The following is a 20895-nucleotide window of genomic DNA, read 5'->3' as shown; positions in this document are numbered from 1 at the left end:
ACGGGGTTTCACCATGTTGACCAGGATGGTCTCGATCTCTTGACCTCGTGATCCACCCGCCTCAGCCTCCCAAAGTGCTGGGATTACAGGCTTGAGCCACCGCGCCCGGCCGTATAAGTAAATTTTTAAAAAACATTTGGCCCTTGGGTTTTCTCTATTACAGGTTTATTGCCAAACCCTGTGCACTCCATATTGGCATCGAGGACAGTGGTCCTTATCAGGCCCAACCCAATGCCATCCTTGAAAAGGTGTTCATATCTATTACTAAGGTAAGTAGGCAAAAAAACAGGAAAATTTACATAAGGGGTTGTTCCATGGGGCAGGGCAGGATAGAGAGCACATACCTCTAAGGGTAAGGATAGAATGGGATGATCTTTCATGTTTGAGTAGTCCATATAGCTATATGGAGAGATTTATCCCCTCAGGGAAAACCTTTGGGCCCTATATATGTCAAGTTTACATAGGCAGTATGTTTGAGTTTTAGGTCCAGCAGCCACCTTTACCCCTTTTCCCAAACACGCACCGTATCTTGTTTTTGTTTCTCCTTGTTCCAGTTTCTGTCACTGCCTAGTTATGTAACTGAGATGGAGATGGTACTGATAGCCTTTGCAGTTGGGTTTTTTGTTGTTTTTTGGAGAGACGAGGTTTTGTCATGTTGCCCAGGCTGGGCTTGAACTCCTGGGCTCACACTATCCTTCAGCCCTCGGCCTCCAAAAATGCTGGAATTACAGGCATGAGCCACCATGGCCTGGCATGCAGTTTGGGTTTTCTTTTTCTTGAGATGGACTTTCGCTCTTGTTGCCCAAGCTGGAGTGCAATGGTGCGATCTCTGCTTATTGCAACCTCCGCCTTTCAGGTTCAAGTGATTCTCCTGCCTCAGTCTCCTGAGTAACTGGGATTGCAGGCGTGCACCACCATGCCTGGCAATTTTGTACGTTTAGTAGAGATGGGGTTTCTCCACGTTGGTCAGGCTGGTCTCGAACTCCCGATGTCAGGTGATCCTCCTGCCTTGGCCTCCCAAAGTGATGAGATTACAGGCATCAGCCACCGTGCCTGGCCAATTTGGGTTTTTAATTTCCTTTTTCACTCAGCTTGGGCTGGGGGAAAAGACAAAACAAGGATGTATATAGGTCAGCTGTAAAAATCCTTGATATGTAAGACAAAATTTCTGACTAAAAATGACTTTAGGATAAAACCTGGAAAGATAAACATCACTTGAGCCACTATGGCTAGATGGCTATCATACCTTGTCACTCAGCTAGTCAGTGGGATTGAAGGAGGGGTCTGAGGAGACACTGGTGTTCTGACTCTGGTAATACATTTACAGTATCCTGACAAGAAAAGGCTGGAGGGCCTGTCAAAGCAGCTGGATTGGAATGTCCGAAAAATCCAATGCTGGTTTCGCCATCGGAGGAATCAGGACAAGCCCCCAACGCTCACTAAATTCTGTGAAAGCATGTAAGTATGCAAGGAAGGAGGGAGAGAATAAGGGAGAGAGTGGGATACAACTGGACTGAAGTTTTCTTTTTGGAAATCACTTCTGTTGTTAGGACAGCAGTTAATGGCTACAGAGGGCTAACTCAGCCTATTATAGATACCAAAGAAGGGAACTGGAACACTGATTCCCTTAAGGTTTTTGGACATGTTGCCACGAAGCTAGGTGTGGTTCCATTTTGTTCCCTTTTTCCAAATAGATTGGAAGTAAGTTCTCATAACTGTACTTACGTAAGTAGATGTACTCATACATGTATACTTTAACAGAGTACTGGCTTGCTTGCTATAAGTTGACAATTTGTAGGAAGCATTCTGGCTGGGCACAGTGGCTCACGCCTGTAATTCCAGCACTTTGGGAGGCCGAGGCGGGTGGATCACCTGAGGTCGAGAGTTCAAGACCAGCCTGACCAACATGGAGAAAACCCGTCTCTACTAAAAATACAAAACTTAGCCAGGCATGGTAGCGCATGTCTGTAATCCCAGCTACTTGGGAGACTGAGGCAGGAGAATTGCTTAAACCTGGGAGGCAGAGGTTGCAGTGAGCCGAGATCGTGCCATTGCACTCCAGCCTGGGGAACGAGAGCAAAACTCTGCCTCAAAAAAAAAAAAAAAAAAAAAATTTGTAGGAAGCATTCCTTTTCTGGGAACTACTATTCTTCACTTTATTGAGCTTTTCTAATTATCCTCTGAGCACTGTTTTAATAATTTTCATGTAAAGAAAAATGCTAGGGAGTCTGATAATAGTGCCTAATATTTTTCCTAATGGAAAATGGCTCAGTCTTTGGCTTTTTAAATGACAGTAGTTACCCCTGTTCTAGGAATTGGTCCTTTAACTCTCTTATCCCCAAATCTGCTATCTTGACCTCCCTAGTCTCAGAGACTTTGGTTGGAGTGGACATGTGTCTAACCTCTACTCTTTGCCCACCCAGGTGGAGATTCACTTTTTATTTATTCATATTCTGCTATGGAATTAGATTTCTCTGGTCGGTGAGTCTTAACTTTCTCTAGTCCTCTGTTGGATTCTAATCATGCTGAGATCTTTAGGAGTAAGAGTTAAATACCTTTAGATCTTTTCTTTTTGAGCTGGAGTCTCGCTCTGTCACCCAGCCTAGAGTGCAATGGCACAATCTCAGCTCCCTGTAACCTGCACTTCCCAGGTTCAAGCAATTCTCTTGCCTCAGCCTCCCGAGTAGCTGGGACTATAGGTGCACACCACCACACCTGGCTAATTTTTGCATTTTTAGTAGAGATGGGGTTTTACCATGTTGCCCAGACTGGTCTTGAACTCCTGACCGCAGGAGATCCACCCGCCTCAGCCTCCCAAAGTTCTGGGATTTCAGGCGTAAGCCACTGCACCTGGTCTAAATACCTTTAGATCTTTATAGTTCCCCAACTTTTCCTCCTCTGTGATGCCCATAGTCCAGACTTATATTCTAATAGATTGTCTTCTGTCTGGGCCCTGACTTCAGTAATCTTATAACTCTGCTGTTTCTCCCCTAGATGATACTAATGATATTAGTAATAACTAAACCAGCATAATACTTAATGGTTTGCAAAGCACTTGACAAAAATTGAAAGAGGGGAAACTGAATCAACCTTTTAAAATGGGTGAAACAGGTATTATTCTCACTTTTTAGTTAATTGTCAGAGTCAAGAATTTCAGGGGGCCAGGCACGGTGGCTTAATTTTAACACTTTGAGAGACCAAGATGGGTGGATCATTTAAGCCCAGGAGTTCGAGATCAACTTGGGCAACATGGTGAAACCCCACCTCTACCAAAAAAAAAAAAATACAAAAATTAGCCTGTTGTGGTGGCATGCACCTGTAGTCCCAGCTACTTGGGAGGCTAAGGTGAGAGAACAGCTTGAGCCCAGGAGGTCAAGGCTGCAGTGAGCCATGATGGAGCCACTACATTCCATCCTGGGTGACAGAGCAAGACTCTGCCTCAGAAAAAGAAGGAAGAATTTCAGGCTTTTTGTTTCTTGAGTTCATGTTTTTTTCCCCATACCATACTGTTTCTCTCTAAAGGACATCATGTTTTCAAAATATTATAGACAAAAAACTGGCTCAACTGAAGAAAAAGAATAGACAAATATACAGTTGTATTTGAAGATTTTAATACTTTTCTCTCAGTAACTGACCTAAACCCTAGACAAACAATAATCACTAAGGATGTAAAAGATATGAACAACATGATCAACCAGTTTTACCTTATTGACATTAGAACACTACACCAACAGCTGAAGAATACATATAATTTTCAAGACTGTGTAGAAAGATAAACTAATGCTGGGCCATAAAATAAGTCTCAGCAAATTTCACAATATTGAAATCTTAAAGAATGTGTTCTCTGACCATAATGGAATTAAATTAGAAGTCAACTGTAATGAGAGGCATAGGAAATATTTGGAAGTCAGCCTGGTGCAGTGGCTCACGCCCGTAATCCTAGCACTCTGGGATGCTGAGGCGGGCAGATTACCTGAGCTCAGGAGTTCAAGACCAGCCTGGGCAACATGGCGAAATTCCGTGTCTACTAAAAACAAAAAAAATTTAGCGGAGTGTGGTGGCGCGCACCTGTAATCCCAACTGCTGGGAAGGCTGAGGCACAAGAATTGCTTGAACCTAGGAGGCAGAGGTTGCAGTGAGCTGAGATCACACAATCTACCCACCCTAGCCTCCCAAAGTGCTGGTATTAACAGGTGTGAACTACCGTGCCGGGCCATGGATAATCCCAAAAGTTCATTCTTTGAAAGTTTTGATTAAAACTGACAAACTCCAACAAAAAAAGAAAATATGAAAAAAAAAATGGCTGGGCATAGTGGCTCACGCGTGTAACCCCAGGACTTTGGGAGGCCGAGGCGGGCGGATCACCTGAAGTCAGGAGATAAAGACCATCCTGGCCAACATGGTGAAACCCCGTCTCTGAGAAAAAAAAAAAAAAAAAAGAATTATCAATATGGGAAGGGCTATCACTACAAATCCTATAGTCATTGAAAGGATAATAAGACAATATGGTGAACAATTTAATGATAAGAAGTCCAGCAGCAAAGTTGATGTAAACAAACTTCTTAAAGGACATAATCATTATTCCAGTAGAGATTCTGAACCTGGCATGGAGTTATATTTCTTAGTTATCAAATGGAATCATTGTCTTCCTGTATATATATTCCAGGTGGTGATGTTTCCTAAAACGATCCTAGCCAGGCACGGTGGCTCACGCCTGTAATCCCAGCACTTTGGGAGGCTGAGGTGGGTGGAGCACCTGAGGTTAGGAGTTTGAGACCAGCCTGGCCAACATGGTGAAACCCTGTCTCTACTAAAAATAAATAAAAATTAGCTGGGTGTGGTGGCGCGGTGCGCACCTATAGTCTCAGCTACTCAGGAGGCTGAGGCAGGAGAATTGCTTGAACCTGGGAGGCAGAGATTACAATGAGCTGAGATCGGGCCACTGCACTCCAGCCTGGATGGTACAGTCAGACTCCATGTCCAAAAAAAAAATGATCGTAAAGCTCTCACTGTTCTTATTTACCTCAAAGCATAGTTTTTCTATTTACAACATTCTGTTGTAGAAGAATAATCTAGCTATTTATTGATCCTTTAGGGAGCCCTAAAGTCTGTTCAGGGGCTTTCCTGCCTCTCATTTGCCCCACTCTAGAGAGAAGGGGATACATGGGTTAGCTCTTGAAGCCAGGTGAGAATCTTGAGGACTGACGTGGATTATCTGTTTTCTCTTAGTCACCTTGGTTCTGGGACATCCGACAGTGCTGGTATAACTATCCATTTCAGGTAGGATCTCAGTTGTTTCAGCATAGGGATCTTGAATGTGTGTAAGGTGGAGGGAGTGAGGGTCCTTTGCCAGTCCCCAGGACAGATGGTACATTTCCTTGGGATTGAGGGATTAGGGGCTGAGTCCCTTTAAGTTGTGTAGTCAGGGTATCTTTTTTTTTTTTTCCCCCACTGCTAACAGTCATGAGGTATCTATTCTTGAGGCCCCCATAGCAATGAAATCCAGTGAGTTTTTTGTTCTGATTTTCCCCATTATTATTCACCCTAATTGGACTAGAAAGAAAAGCAGTTTTCTGGTATTTAATGAGGTACTTTCTGGTTCAGATGTCTTTTTTGTACCAAGGGTAACTTGGAATCCCATTAAGAGCATCTTGGTTGTCATACATACTGGAAATATGTCAAGGAACTGTTAAAGGGTGGAAGAGAAGGCCTATGTGTATTTAATCCTGTGAAAAGCACTAACTGCCCAGAATCCTAGACATACTGATTTGATTGTGTTATAGTATGTGTTAACTGTATCTCATCTCTACAAGATGAGAGCTGAATGAAGATGTATGTGCAGAGGAGCAAGGGAAGTCTCCACAGCAATCCAAAGTCTGTTAGCTATTGCATGTCTTGGGAGAGAATGGGGAGGAGAGATGTCTAATAATTTGTATTGGTCCTTCAAGGCAGAGAAAGTTGGAGAGATGGAATGACTAGCTGGTATTCTATTTCTTTCTCTCTTCCAGCCTCTGTCAAGCGGACTTTATTACTATTATATCATGGAATTGGCCTTCTATTGGTCCCTTATGTTTTCTCAGTTTACAGACATTAAAAGAAAGGTAAGGACGTTGGCTCCCTCAGTCCCCCAACTTACTGCATCCTTCTTTCTAGCAGCTTCCATGACTGCCATTATGATGGATTATCTTCCCTGACTGGGACCGCAAAAGGAGAAAGTAGGTTTGATGAGACTGTTAGCTTGTTGTAATGTTCCCAGAAATGAGACTTAACTAATGATGAAGTATATTTAAGACATTTATGGCAGCCCCAGGATGAGAACAGTTAACCAGCTAAGAAGCATACTTTCTTCCATTTTCTCCTTTAAGCCTCTTACATATCTAAAGCTCAGGAAACTAGTCACAATCGGAGGGTAGCAATGCCTTATTCAGAATAAACACCCGATTCCAGAATAGCTGGACATGGCTTTCATATACCATTAGGGACCCTTGCTCTGTTTTCCCTTTTGGGTTACCCCACTTACTCAAAGAAGGTCAACAGGAAGGGGTTTTACTCTCTTCCTGCTATTATTTAGGAGGCAGTGATTGGGAGAAGGGAGCTGACTTGCCCAGATAGTGACAGAGTTGGAAATAACTTCAGTTTATACAACCAAATAGAAAAGACAGAATTTTTACCTTTTTATTAGTGTCTACGTGAAATAATGTGGTTCCAGCAGCTCTAACCATAATCTCACTAACTCAGGTTTCACTTTGGTGAAGAAAATAAGGGTTAGCATTTATGGGAATGAATTAAAACTTACCCGGGTTGTTAGTGCTATCTGACATAGAAACTTGACACTCACTTTTTAAGCCTTTTACTTTCCTGTGGTCAGAAGACACAGGTCGCTTTATTAAAATTTTATTTTAATATGTGATACATATAAGAGAGTTTGAGATAATAAGTTTTAAAAATAATAAACCAGCCGGGCGCAGTGGCTCACGCCTGTAATCCCAGCACTTTGGGAGGCCGAGGCGGGTGGATCACGAGGTCAAGAGATCGAGACCATCCTGGTCAACAGGGTGAAACCCCGTCTCTACTAAAAATACAAAAAATTAGCTGGGCATGGTGGCGCATGCCTGTAATCCCAGCTACTCAGGAGGCTGAGGCAGGAGAATTGCCTGAACCCAGGAGGCGGAGGTTGCGGTGAGCCGAGATCGCGCCATTGCACTCCAGCCTGGGCAACAAGAGCGAAACTCCGACTCAAAAAAAAAAAATAATAATAATAATAATAATAATAATAAACTGAGAATTATTTAATAGATGTGTCTGATAACTCAAGTACTTAGACTTCCCCAGGTCTAATGACATTTGAACCCAAGAGGAAATTGGAGCCACAAACCTCTCCTTTCTATTAGGTCTTTTGGTTGATATTTCTCTGATTAAAGCAGAAGAGTAATAGAATCTCAGGGAATTCTAAGGCTTATGTGTCCCATTGGGAAGTTACCCCCAGATTCTGCAGTTACCAAAGGAAATTGTTACTTTCTGGTTTTTCAGCTGCATTAACATAGAGTATGGGTCAGTCACTGATGTAGGGAGTGTTCAGTTAAATGCTAGGTAGCTTAAGGGAGAGTCGAAGCAGAATGGAAACGATTATATACAGGGTGGGTAAGATCCTCAGAGAATAATGCAGGACATTGGGTTGGCTGATGTTTCTATGTCCTGGCCTTTACCTCCCTCTTCTATTTCTATTCCTTCCTAGGACTTCCTGATCATGTTTGTACATCACTTGGTCACCATTGGGCTTATCTCCTTCTCCTACATCAACAATATGGTTCGAGTGGGAACTCTGATCATGTGTCTACATGATGTCTCAGACTTCTTGCTGGAGGTAAAAACCCAGTCTCTCTTTCTCCATCTTCGTCGCCTTCTCTTCTATTCCTGTGTGAGAACTTTCTCCCCAACTCAATTCTTATCTTCCTTTCTCCAGGCAGCCAAGCTGGCCAATTATGCCAAGTATCAGCGGCTCTGTGACACCCTTTTTGTGATCTTCAGTGTTGTTTTTATGGTTACACGTCTAGGAATCTATCCATTCTGGTAAGCGGCAGGGCGACAGAGCTGTGGTAGGTGTGAGCCTAATGATACCTTTTTGCCAATTCTCATTTTGCCCATTCAGTTTTTCTGTTCTATTCTATTCTATTTTTGCCGATAGAACACCAAGAACCCTATTGCCCTGCTTTTACCTTGGCCTGTGCTGACCTTTTATGGACTCATAGGACCTCTGCTGCCTCACACCATATTTCTAGCAAGGTCGGATCCAGACTCAGAGTATTTGACTTGGTGGGCTTCTGGTTTTTCTGACTCATCTCTGAGGAACAATCCTCATTTTATACCTAAGTAATTCCTTTGCCTTCTTTTGCACTGTTGACACAATTCTCAGGCCCTTTTTGTGTTCCTGCTCTGGTCCCAACCCTGACCAACACACACACACAAACACACTCTCTCTCTGTCTCTCTCTCTTTTTCTTTCTTTCTCTCCCCCGCTCCCTCCCTCCCTCTCTCCCCTCCCCCACCCCTTCTCTCCCTGTCTCCTTTTACTTCTACATTCACTGCTTTATGGAAATCAGTTGCCTACTATCCTATCCTATATGTGCCTGAAGAGCTGAGTCATTCCTATGATTACAGTCCCACTGCTGTCCTAATTTCATGAAACTGCATATTTGAAGTGATTAATAATATGACTTAATCCATCAGTTCCTAAGATTTATTCTTTCCTTATCGCTAAAGATAGAAAACACAACAGGCTCCTCCCTTTCTTTATTTTCTTACTATGGATGACAGTCCCTGGAACTTCAGCTGACAAAAGGGCTGGGAAGGAAACACATAGAGCTCTGCTAGGACTCAGCTTCATCCCTGTCTACTGAGCTTTGACTCTAGAATCTGACTATTGACCTCCCTCTTCTAGGATTCTGAACACGACCCTCTTTGAGAGTTGGGAGATAATCGGGCCTTACACTTCCTGGTGGCTCCTCAATAGCCTTCTGGTGATCCTACAGGTTCTGCATGTCATCTGGTCCTACCTGATTGCACGGATTGCTTTGAAAGCCTTGATCAGGGGAAAGGTGAGAATGAAAGATGGCTTATTTGGGGTGTGGGGGAAGATAGGGATTACTCAACAGACATTCTTTCTCCACACCTGGTAAGCCCCATCTACTCAAACCAAGCAAAAAGCCTAGGGCTCCAAAGTCTTCGCCTTTTCTATGAGCGCTTTTTTTTTTTTTTTTTAAAGAGAGAAAAGTCTTGCTTTGTTACCCAGGCTGGAGTTCAGTGGCATGATCATGGCTCACTGCAGCCTCAAACCTGGGCTTAAGGGATTCTCCCACCTGAGCCTCCCAAGTAGCTGGAACTATAGGTGAGCACCACCATGCATGGCTAATTGTCTTATTTTTTGTACACAGGGTGTCACTGTTACCCAGGCCAGTGTCCAACTACTGGCCTCAAGCAATCCTCCCACCACGGTCTCCCAAAGCAATAGAATTACAGGTGTGAGCTACTACAACAAGCCTGTTTTACCTCTTAAGACGTGGTTTAGATGCAAGAGGAAAGTTCTGCCTTCTTCCTGTCCCTTAGGAATGGCTTTTGTTAAAGGATGATGGGGGCTGGGCACGGTGGCTCATGCTTGTAATCCCAGCACTTTGGGAGGCTGAGGTGGGCGGATCACGAGGTCAAAAGTTCGAGACCAGTCTGACCAACATGGTGAAACCTCATCTCTACTAGAGATACAAAAATTAGCCAGGCGTGGTAGTATGCACCTGTAATCCCAGCTCCTCAGGAGGCTGAGGCAGGAGAATCACTTGGACACAGGAGGCGGAGGTTGCAGCGAGCCGAGATCGAGCAACTGCACTCCAGCCTGGAAGACAGAGGGAGACTGCATCTCAAAATAAATAAAGGATGATAGGGTTAAAAGTTTTTTTCTTTTTTTTTTTTTATTTCTATACCAGAGGTGGTTTCAAAGGTTAAGAGTTTCTTAAGAGATGGCCTCAACCATTTCCTCCCCTTTACCTACCTACTTCAGTGGATTTCACATTTTTGTTTTTGACATGGGGCCTTTTTCAAAGTAAATCGTATGCAGAGCTGTATAAACTGTATAGAAGCAGATTGTTAAGTTACCTAGAAGTGGTGTGTGGTAGTTCACAAGCCACCACAAGATGACCGTGCTGTGATATTCAAGATATGGGTTATATAAGAAACTAAATACCCACCTCACCCCACTGATGTATAAGGCAAGTGTCCTAAGTGAATGGGTATGTAGTGTTTCAAATACCCATCTTATGCCATAAGCCAGAGAAAGATGCCACTTAATGATATACTCATAATTGAACTTTGCAAATTTTGAGGCAGTCACACTATAGTTAGTCCAAGAGCTAAGGATTTCAGCCTAAAGGAATACAGAATCCCAAGTGGGAGGGGCTCTGCTTGAGGAGGTACTGATACTAGGACCAACTGATGGAATGTAGCCTAAATACTAATGAGCTCCAATGTCATTATTCCTTATGGCTGCCATTGGCTCAGAACTTGCTCAGTGTGCCTGTGCATCTTGCTGTAGCTACTGGACATCTCTGTTCTCTCCTGCTTTTCTTTCCTGACTAGGTGACCTGTCCAGGAAGAATTAGACCCTGTACTCTCCACTCTTTCCTCACCTCCTTCCTTTTTTCTATGCCTGGCAGGAGGTGGACAGTTTCATCTCTTGCATGTAAGTGTATCTGTGCTTCTAGTACTCAGTGAAGCATGTCCTTCTGAATGTGGTTCTCTTTCCTCCTGCTCTCCTTTCTGTTCCCTTGTGTTTGCCTCAGAGCATGCCCTCTCTCCTGACTTTATGGGACCATTATTGACTACAGCTGCAGTTGCCAGATTTTTTCCTAAATTGAAGCAAGAATTGAGTCTACTTTTTTTTCTTTTCTTGAGTCTCTGTTTACCTGAAGTCTAGAGACACTCTGCCCTGTGGTGGAAATGTCCTAAAGATCAGGGAATCAATTAGTCATCTGGGTTCAGATGTCAGCAGCCATAATCAACTACAGCAGAGTCATCAAACACAAATTCAAGAGGCTAATCCAAAGCAAATGCTCACCTCCTTGGCAACAGCTGTTACAGCTATGGTCCTTTTCACTTCCTTCTCTCCTTTACTTAAACAATATTTGTTATCCTTCAGTTCTGGAGGTCAGAAATCCTACACAGGTCTCACTGGGTTTCTGTTCTTTTAGAGTCCAGGATAGAGGTTTTGTTTGTTTGTTTGTTTTTGAGACAGAATTTTGCTCCATTGCCAAGGCTGGAGTGCAGTGGCGCAATCATGGCTCACTGTAGCCTTAACCTCCTGGGCTCAACAGATCCTCCTGCTTCAATTCAGCCTACCAAGTAGCTAGGCCTACAGGTGCATGTCACCATGCCCAACTAATTTTGTCATTTTTTATTTTTTGTAGAGACAAGTCTCTCACCATGTTGCCCAGGCTGGTCTCAAACTCCTGAGTTCAAGCAATCCTGCCTTGGCCTCCCAGAGTGCTAAGGTTATAGGTATAAGCCACCATGCCTGGCCCATGGTAGAGAAATTGAAATACTTTACTTGATATGCAGGATCGTTTAGATTGGGAAACGCTGCTGTAATCCAGATGCTTCATTTGAAAATACCAAACAAAAAAGCCCAGGTTAACAAGCATTCACAGATGGTAGCATGATTACAGCTGAGATTCTTTTCTCATTGACTGCCAATCCATTTTTGTTTTCACTATATTGTGTATCTTAGGGATGCTGAAGTTTCACAAGAAAAGTGATCTTGCTTTTGGGAAAGGGAAGAAGATTGGAAAACAGTGTCATAGGTTAGTGGTAGTTGAGCCCAGGAATGGTAAACTACTAAAAAAGGCCTATTATGGATCAGATTTGAGGATAAGGCAAACAGCATAACCAATATGAATAAATGCATTGTCCACAACCACCAGAAGATAGAAGCAGTCCTGACAGTCATATGTATTGTTTGTGTTGGCCTTCCCTGGTTTTGAAGTGGAAGAAGAGAAAGAGTATCTGGAGTTTCCCTGAAACCTAAACCAGGTCTCAATGAATGATGTCAGTTCTCTTAGGCTGGTCCTAAAAGACACACCCCCTCTACCAAAGTAGCTTTTATTCCATAGAGAACAGAATTGGAGATGACAAGGGAGAAAACTAGAAAGCAGGTGAAGCACAGTCATAACAGTAGCCATGGTCCAAACAATACTTTGAGTCAGGTGTCACCAGAAAGCAGACCAGACTGGGGACATAGTGCCCAAACCTGGGTCTCTGAGCTTAGGTGTGTCTTATGGTTCTCCCCAGAAAAGTTCTGTCCTTACTTTTCTGTCTTTGGTCCCATCCCACCCAGGTATCTAAGGATGATCGCAGTGATGTGGAGAGCAGCTCAGAGGAAGATGATGTGACCACCTGCACAAAAAGTCCCTGTGACGGTAGCTCCAGCAATGGTGCCAATCAGGTGAATGGTCACATGGGAAGCAGCTACTGGGCTGAAGAGTAAGGTGGTTGCTATGGGAATTTAAGCATACATGGACCTGCAGGGCCACTGGCAACATACTCCTCTTGGCCCTTCCTGTATCTACTCTTCTGTGACGGGGGGACAGCAAGGCACTGAGGAGTACCAAAGAAGCAAATATTTTCACTTTAAAAAAAACCTCTGCCATTTTGTATTTAATAGCCTCCAGGTTCTTTCAGTAATGTTATTTGCTCTGTGTGTTGGTGTGTGTGTTTGTTCATGTGCATTTATACATATGCGTGAGTTTCATTGCCAGGGTTGGGGCACAATTCTGGACTGGGGGCCATGAGGCCTTCCCTGGTCCCCTTTAGACCAACCTCAGTTCCACATTTGGTTGCATCTTGAATTATGCCGACTCCAGACTATCCCCTCCCTTTTTGCCTTTGGCTCTTGAGGCTCTAAACCCCTGGACCATCTGAATGGAACAGCCAAGTTCAGTCCCAGATTTCTGCACTGTTCGTCTTTCACCGCTGGACTATTTCGCATGATAAAGTTTAATAGAAACAGCACCATGGACAGATGGCCAGGATTGCCGTGGTCCCTAGCTAGATCCCCTTCCTACCACCTGATTGATAGCAACAGAGACAGCTGCCTATACCCTGCTCTTTACTCAATGGTACCCAGGGAAGGGGCATGGGAAGAGGGTGAGCTGAGACCTGGAGGAGGACAACAGCTACTGAGTGAGCTGTTCAGTCTTATACTATTGTTTATTTGTGATTAAAAGTGCTTTAACCCATCTCTACTGTCTCTACCTCTTTAGTGACTCCGTCCACCACTTGTGGAATCCATAAGCTAATTAAGAGCTTTTCCAGGTCTGATTCAGGAGGCCCTGGACGCCAAATTTTTCCTTTCTGTGCATGGTGGGAAGCGAGTCAGCCAGGGTGCTTACATTTTAGAGCTTTTATGTTTTCAGAAAAAGTATATAGGTTTAGTGGGTCACAAGACTGTGACCTGGGCAGGTTCAACAGTGTATATAGTGAACCAACAAAAGCTTTGGTTGAAAACCCAAAACACCATTAGGTAGATACCTGTATTTCCTATTTTAGTCAATACAGATATGGTTAATTAACTTTTTTTTTTTTGGTAGAGATGAGGTCTCCCCATGTTGCCCAGGTTGGTCTCAAGCACCCGGCCTTCAGCCAAAGTGTTGGGATTACAGACATGAGCTACTGCGTTCAACCCAATTAACATTTTAAGGTTGTGATAAATAAGTCTGATGTTTCTTGTTTTAGTTCTGTTTTCTCTTTTAGCGCATGAAGAATCAGTCATCCTAATCCAGACTTTTCTCTGTGGTCTTGGCAAAATTACCAAATGTAATATTCATCTACCAGAATAATTTTCCATTTGGTGAATGTTTAGATTATCAAAATATTTCCAAGTGCTCTTATGTACATTATGATATATGAAGAGTGTCAGGGAGAGGAATGAAAATGGAAAGAAATGGGTTATTGTTCTAAGAATCAGATACTCACTTGATGTTCACTGACATAGGGATATTGACCCTACTAAACTTAACCTTACTAACAGACTTGATTTTTAGAAAGACTTACTGCCATGCGCCTCCTTACCTCCAGCCACCCACTCCACCCTCCCAATGGTGCACGCCTGCCAAGATTCTAGGTGGGCAAACAACTTGGATATCAACAGGGGGCAGAAAACAAACCCACTAGCAGGACCAAAAGGCAGACCCATCAGCAGAACACAGGCAGCAGCTTCAACAATTAATTCCAAAACTGAAAGTCAAATCCAGAAGAAGACTGAGGAAGCCCCATTCTCTTTGAGGTACATCAACATCAACAACGATCAATGGACCGACTTAATGGAGCTCTTAATTGGCACTTAATTGTAAATTAAGATTTGCTGATGACAATGGGCTAATTTAAGCTACCGTGGGAAAGAGGAAAGAAATGGAAGCTGCCAACCGTAGGAAGCAGCATGTGTACTGTGCAGGTAAAAATATAAATTAAACGAAAGAAGAAAATCTAACTTCTCATTCTGGAAGGTAGTGACTGCCGCAGATCAAGTAGTTGTTTTTGCAGCCTCTGTTCCCCATTATGTAAGAAATGACCTTTTAAAAGACAGACTTGGGAAGGGGGTATTATCTCTGTAAGCCAAGCAAATTATAGATTACTCCCCCACTCCACCCCCGACACCATGAAATCCCAAAAGGGTTAATAGGTGAACAGCAGCAGCTTGAAATGTTTTATTTTTTTCTAAGGGAACATTAAATACTGTATTGCTTGCTGAAAAAAAGACTGTGGGGCATAGGAAAATTAAGTTCTAAGTCATTTGGTCAGAGCTAATCAGGAAGACTAAAAATTAGGTCTTTTAGTTCTCAACTTGCTATATTGAATAGACTAATTGTGAAATATGAATGAAAGTGCAAGCTTTGTGCAGTGGCAGTATCGCAGCCAATGAGGTTTAGCCGAGGCGCGATTATTGCTAATTGAAAGTGCTTGTGAAAGTCAGATGAGATATGTATTTTGCCTTCTGAAAGTTGAATAACTGCCTTGTTAATACAAACTGGATTGACTGGTATGTGGCTAATCTGACAAAAGATGCAACTGAATAAAACAATAATAAAAATAATAATAGCTAACACATAACTCTTATTACATGCTAGGCACTGTATTAAACACATATGATAATAGGAGGCAAAAAGGTTAACTTGCTAAGGTCAAACAGCTAGTAAGTAGTCAAACCCTTACTATTCCTATCTTATTAACCCTCCCTCTCTATTCCTAATCACCATACTATCTATACCATAATTAACCACTCTGCAGTCTCTACCAGCACTTCCCAAGATTTCATAATGAGGAAGAATAGATGTTGCAGAAACATTCAGCCAGAGGTACAGACTGGTTATATTAAATAGTTTGCATTGGATAAGTGAATTAAGATGAGTGTCAATTACAGGAACAGAATCTTGTTCTGAGAAGGAACTATGTGCATATGGTTGGAGTGTGGGAGAGAAGCAGAGTTCTAGAGATGGAATACAGAGCTAGAACATAACTGTTACTGGTGCACCAAGACTGTGAAAACCAGTTTTGTAGATGGCCTGGGAGGAGGGACCCAAATTAGCGGAAAGTAGGTTAGCTACAGACTCACATCATCTATACCAGAGAACCAGGAGGGATTTTTTTTTGGTTTTGTTTTTGGGACAGAGTTTCACTCCTGTTGCCAGGCTGGAGTGCAATGGCACAATCTCAGCTCATTGCAACCTCCGCCTCCCAGGTTCAAGCGATTCTCTTGCCTCAGCCTCCTGAGTAGCTGGAATTATTGGCAGGCACCACCATGCCCAGCTAATTTTGTATTTTTAGTAGAGATGGGGTTTCTCCATGTTGGTCAGGCTAGTCTCGAACTCCCAACCTCAGGTGATCAGCCTGCCTCATCCTCCCAAAGTGCTGGGATTACAGGCATGAGCCACCATGCCCAGCCAAACCAGGAGTATTTTTAAGAGAAATAAGGCGTTACCTCTCTTCTGTTGGCTATAAAAGGGTTTTTATTATTGTTATTATTATTATTATTAGAGATAGGGTCTTACTCTGTCACCCAGGCTGGACTGCAGTGGCTTGATCATAGCTCACTGCAGCCTCAATCTGAGCTGAAATGATCCTCCTGGCTCCCAAGCAGCTTTATTATTAATTTAAATATCACTTATGTTTGCATAGTGCTTTATAGCTTAGAAAGGGATTTTTTTTTTCTCCCAGGCTGGAGTACAATGGCGCCATCTCAGCTCACATTCAAGTGATTCTTCTGTTTCAGCCTCTGGACTAGCTAGGACCAAGGCTTGTGCCACCATGCCTGGCTAATTTTTGTATTTTTGGTAGAGACAGGGTTTTACCATGTTGGCCAAGCTGGTCTCAAACTCATAACCTCAAGTGATTCACCTGCCTTGACCTCCCAAAGTGTTGGGATTACATGTGTAAGCCACCATGCCTGGCCAAAAGAGATTTCACATACATCAATAACTAACACCTAAAACGCTTCTGTAAGAAAAGGAAGAAAGAAAAATACTGGCTGAGCCAAGCATGTAAAAAACAAAACAAAAACACTTTGGGAGGCTGAGGCAGAAAGATTGCTTGAGGCCAAGAGTTTGAGACCAGCCTGGGCACAAGGCAAGACCTCATCTCTACAAAAAATTTAAAAATTAGCCAGGTGTTGTGATGCACACCTGTAGTCCCAGCTACTCTGGAGACCCAGGTGGGAGGACTACTTGAGCTCAGGAGTTTGAAGTTACTGTGAGCAATAATGGCACCCCCCGCACTGCAGCCTGGCGACAGAATGAGACCTTGTCTAAAAAAAAAAGTGTGGTCTAGTAGTGGCCCCCATCACTTCCACTGTATTCTACTAATCAGAGTAATCATGGAGCCACCCAGATGCAAAGCAGGGTGGTAAGATAGACTCTACCTCTTGATGAAGTGACAGGGTCACTGAAGAGCAGTGGAATGAGAGACATTGCGACAGCCATCTATGAAAGATTCAATATGCCACAATGAGGAAACCTAGTCTCAGAAGTTGTTTAAAAACAAAAAGGGGGCCGGGCGCGGTGGCTCAAGCCTGTAATCCCAGCACTCTGGGAGGCTGAGGCGGGTGGATCACGAGGTCAAGAGATCGAGACCATCCTGGTCAACATGGTGAAACCCCATCTCTACCAAAAATACAAAAAATCAGCTGGGCATGGTGGCACATGCCTGTAATCCCAGCTACTCAGGAGGCTGAGGCAGGAGAACTGCCTGAACCCAGGAGGCGGCGGTTGCGGTGAGCCGAGATCGCGCCATTGCACTCCAGCCTGGGTAAGAGCAAAACTCCGTCTCAAAAAAAAAAAAAAAAAAAAAAGGCCAGGTGTGGTGGCTTAACAACCTGTAATCCCAGCACTTTGGGAGGCTGAGGCAGGAGGACTGCTTGAGGCCAGGAGTTTGAGACCAGCCTGAGCAACAAAGGAAGACCCCCATCTCTACAAATATATATATATATTTTTAATTAGCCACAAGTAGTTGCGTGCACCTATGGTCCCAGCTACTTAGGAGGCTGCAGTGGGAGGATCTTTTGAGCCTGGAGGTCAAGACTGCAGTAACCTGTGATTACCCCACTGCACTCCAGCCTGGGTGACAGAGTGACACCATATCTCAAACAAAACAAAAACAAAAACCAGATTGTCCATCCTAATTCTAAAAATATAAGTTTATTTATTGAGTGATAAATGAAGTTTTTCAGACTTTAAATCCAGCATTCATGGCCAGATGCAGTGGCTCATGCCTGTAATCCCAACACTCTGGGAGTCCAAGGCAAGCAGACCACCTGAGGTCTGGAGTTCGAGACCAGCCTGGCCAACATGGTGAAACCCCGTCTCTAATAAAAATACAAAAATTAGCCAGGTGCAGTGGTGGACACCTGTAACCTCAGCTACTAGGGAGGCTGAAGCAGGAGAATCGCTTGAACCTGGGAGGCAGAGGTTGCAGTGAGCCAAGATTGTGCCACTGAACTCCAACCTGAGTGACAGAGTGAGACCCTGTCTAAAAAAAAAAAAAAAAAAAAAAGAAAAATATCCAGTATTCTTGCAGGATTTTCAGCTCAATAACACAGTCATTAAGTACTTACTTTATGATAGGCACTATGGCAGGAGCTGTGGACACAAAGATGAACAAGATCTGGTTTCTATCCTCAAAGGGCTCACACTCCAGTAAGGGGGAAATAAAATAAAATGTGATAAGAACTATTCTAAATTATTCTTGACAAGATGGAGGAAAACTTGAAAGTAAAGCTAGGCCATTAGAGTTAAGTGGAGTTTCGCCAGGCAAAAAATGGAAGGGAAGGGAAGGGTATTATGTTTAGGAGAGATGTGAGAGTATATGAAAGTTAGCAGTTCTAGCTTAATGCAGATGAAAATAATCTGAGACAAACATCTAAAATGATGGATGAAGTATTTTCTAAGCTGTTTTTAAAAAATAAATAGCGGAGCTTCCAAGAAAGACAAAAGACAAAGGAATTGAAAACTAGAACAGACATAAAAATAGCCAATGCAGTTACTGGAGTGATACGGGAAACATAACTTAAGGACTTGTTTTAACACTGACAACTAAAGACAAGCCTGCCTTCAAGCAGGAAACTGAAACCCCCGTTAAAGCTGGGACCCTGAAAGGGCAACAGCCTTAGAGAAAGAGGAGAAACCATCAACAGGATGGCAAAAGGAAAAAGCAAGGAAGTTTGAATGCCTAGGCTTGTGGGGTCAGGAGATTCTTGAAAATTCTGAATCGTGGGCCTGCACCTTAGGTGAATTTTAGAACTTTCCTCATGTGTATAACAAGTGCACTTTCTGTATGGTCTGGGAACCATCACCACTCCCACCAAATCCCCAGCTAAGAAAGTGCATAAAAACTGGTTTCGGATCTATTGTCCACAGGTTTTCTCTGAAAAGACATGTGATGCAGGCAACATGGAACTCTACAGCCATCCCCACCCTATAAAAACAAAAGATGATTTCAGTCAAACCTGCAACACATGTAGCTAATAAAATACTAGTATCCAGAATATATAAGGCACTGCCTACAAATTGTTTTTTCAAAGAAGATAATAAGAAAAGTGGGGCCTGGCACAGTGGCTCACACCTGTGATTCTAGCACTTTGGGAGGCTAAGGCAGGTGGATCACCTGAGGTCAGGAGTTTCAGACCAGCTTGACCAACATGGTGAAATCCCGTCTCTACTAAAAATGCAAACATTAGCCTGGCATGGTGGTACCTGCCTACAGTCCCAGCTACTCAGGAGGCTGAGGCATAATCGCTTGAACCCAGGAGGCGGAGGCTGCAGTGAGCCAAGGTCAAGTTCGCACCACTGCACTCCAGCCTGGGTGACAGAAAAACAAGTGGGGGTGAGGGGAGGATGTAAATAGGAAATTCCCAGAGGATAAACATATTAACAGCCAATAAATCAATAAAAAGGTCCTCAACCTTATCAGAAATCAATATATAAATTAAAATTAATAGAACCACTCAACACCAACAGAATAGGGAAATGCTGGTGACAGTGAAATTCACATAACCACTTTGGAAAAGCAACTTAACAACTAGTGAAGCTAAATAACCAGTAATATTTCCTCCTTTGGAGAAACTAACACATAGGCCCAAGTAAACATACAAAATACTCACTGCATTGCTATTGATTTGTAAGAGGAAAAAAGTGGGAACCCAATAACCCTTCACTAGGGTAGCGAAACAAATTGATATGCTCACTCAGTGGCATATTACACAGCAATTACAATGAATGAACCATTTCCTGTCAATATGGATGCATTAGTCTGGGTTCTCCAGAGAAACAGAACCAATAAGATATATAGATGAGAGAAAGAGATTTACTATATGGAATTGGCTTCTACGGTTCTGGAGGCTGAGAATTCCCAAGATCTGCAGGTGATAAGCTGAAGACCCAGGAGAGCCAATGGTATAGTGCCAGTCCAAGTCCAAAGGCCTGAAAACCAAGAGAGCTGACGGTATAAGTTCCACTCTGAGTCCACATCACAAGGCAGAAGACTGATGTTCCATCTTAGAGAGAGTCTCTTAATCAGCCTTCCCGTTCTATACAGGCCTTCAACGTATTGAATGAGGCCCAGAAATATCCTGATATACCCAGAATAAGACCAAATATCTGGGTACCCTATGACCCAGTCAGGTTGACATATAAAATTAACCATCATAGCCAAGTGTGGTGGCTCATGCCTGTAATCCCAGCATTTTAGGAGGCCAAGGTGGGAGAGTCGTTTGAGACCAAGAGTTTGAGACCAGCCTGGGCAACAGTGAGACCCCCTCTCTACAAAAATAATTAAAGTAGCCAGGTGTGATGGTAAATGCCTATAGCCCAGCTACTCAGGAGGCTGAAGTGGCAGGATCACTTGAGCCCAGGAGGTTGAGGCAGCAGTGAGCTATGATCATGCCACTTCCCTCCAGCTGGGCAACGGAGACCCTGTCTCAAAAAGAGGTCTTGCCTATCATGATAGGGAATCTGTTATGGACTGTATGTTTGTGTCCTCTTCAAAATTCCAGTGTCGGAACCCTAACTTCCAGTGGGTCAGTATTAGATGGGCTCTTTAGGGGGTCATTAAGTTCTGAGAGTGGACCTCTCATGATGACCTTAGTGTCCGTATAAGAAGACAAACAAGGAAAGCTTGCTTCCTCTGCCACGTGAGGACACAGCAAGACGACCATCTGCAAACCAGGAACGTCCTCACGATACACTGGATCTGCTGGCATCTAGATCCTGGACTTCCCAGCCTCTAGAACTAAAAGAAATAAATTGCTATTACCATCTATGGTAATTTACTTTAGCCACCCAAACCAAGACACTGACCTTGACCCAGTAGC

The 20895-nt window shown here is 43.4% G+C and overlaps 1 protein-coding gene and 1 pseudogene across 3 annotated transcripts in view; both read left to right on the top strand.

Moving 5' to 3' along the window:
* The window catches only part of CERS5 (ceramide synthase 5), a 37708-nt gene extending 24432 nt beyond the window's left edge, over window positions 1-13276 (top strand). The window contains exons 2-11 of one of the 3 annotated variants that reach the window (XM_017545822.1): window positions 164-269; window positions 1328-1458; window positions 2424-2481; window positions 5230-5280; window positions 6009-6101; window positions 7736-7864; window positions 7964-8070; window positions 8938-9094; window positions 10623-10725; window positions 12376-13276. In XM_017545822.1, coding sequence (XP_017401311.1) covers window positions 164-269; window positions 1328-1458; window positions 2424-2481; window positions 5230-5280; window positions 6009-6101; window positions 7736-7864; window positions 7964-8070; window positions 8938-9094; window positions 10623-10725; window positions 12376-12383 — 943 coding nt within the window. In that variant the 3' untranslated portion in view covers window positions 12384-13276. The remainder of the gene's footprint in view (window positions 1-163; window positions 270-1327; window positions 1459-2423; window positions 2482-5229; window positions 5281-6008; window positions 6102-7735; window positions 7865-7963; window positions 8071-8937; window positions 9095-10622; window positions 10726-12375) is intronic. The other 2 variants (XM_017545821.1, XM_017545823.1) reach the window with 2 other exon arrangements.
* Window positions 13277-14925: 1649 nt separating this feature from the next.
* On the top strand, window positions 14926-15055 carry LOC119473766 (annotated as a pseudogene).
* Window positions 15056-20895: the final 5840 nt, after the last annotated feature.

Source organism: Cebus imitator, unplaced genomic scaffold (genome assembly GCF_001604975.1).
Source record: "Cebus imitator isolate Cc_AM_T3 unplaced genomic scaffold, Cebus_imitator-1.0 Scaffold181, whole genome shotgun sequence".
NCBI classification, from domain to species: Eukaryota; Metazoa; Chordata; class Mammalia; order Primates; family Cebidae; genus Cebus; species Cebus imitator.
This window is presented reverse-complemented; position numbering and strand designations above follow the sequence as displayed.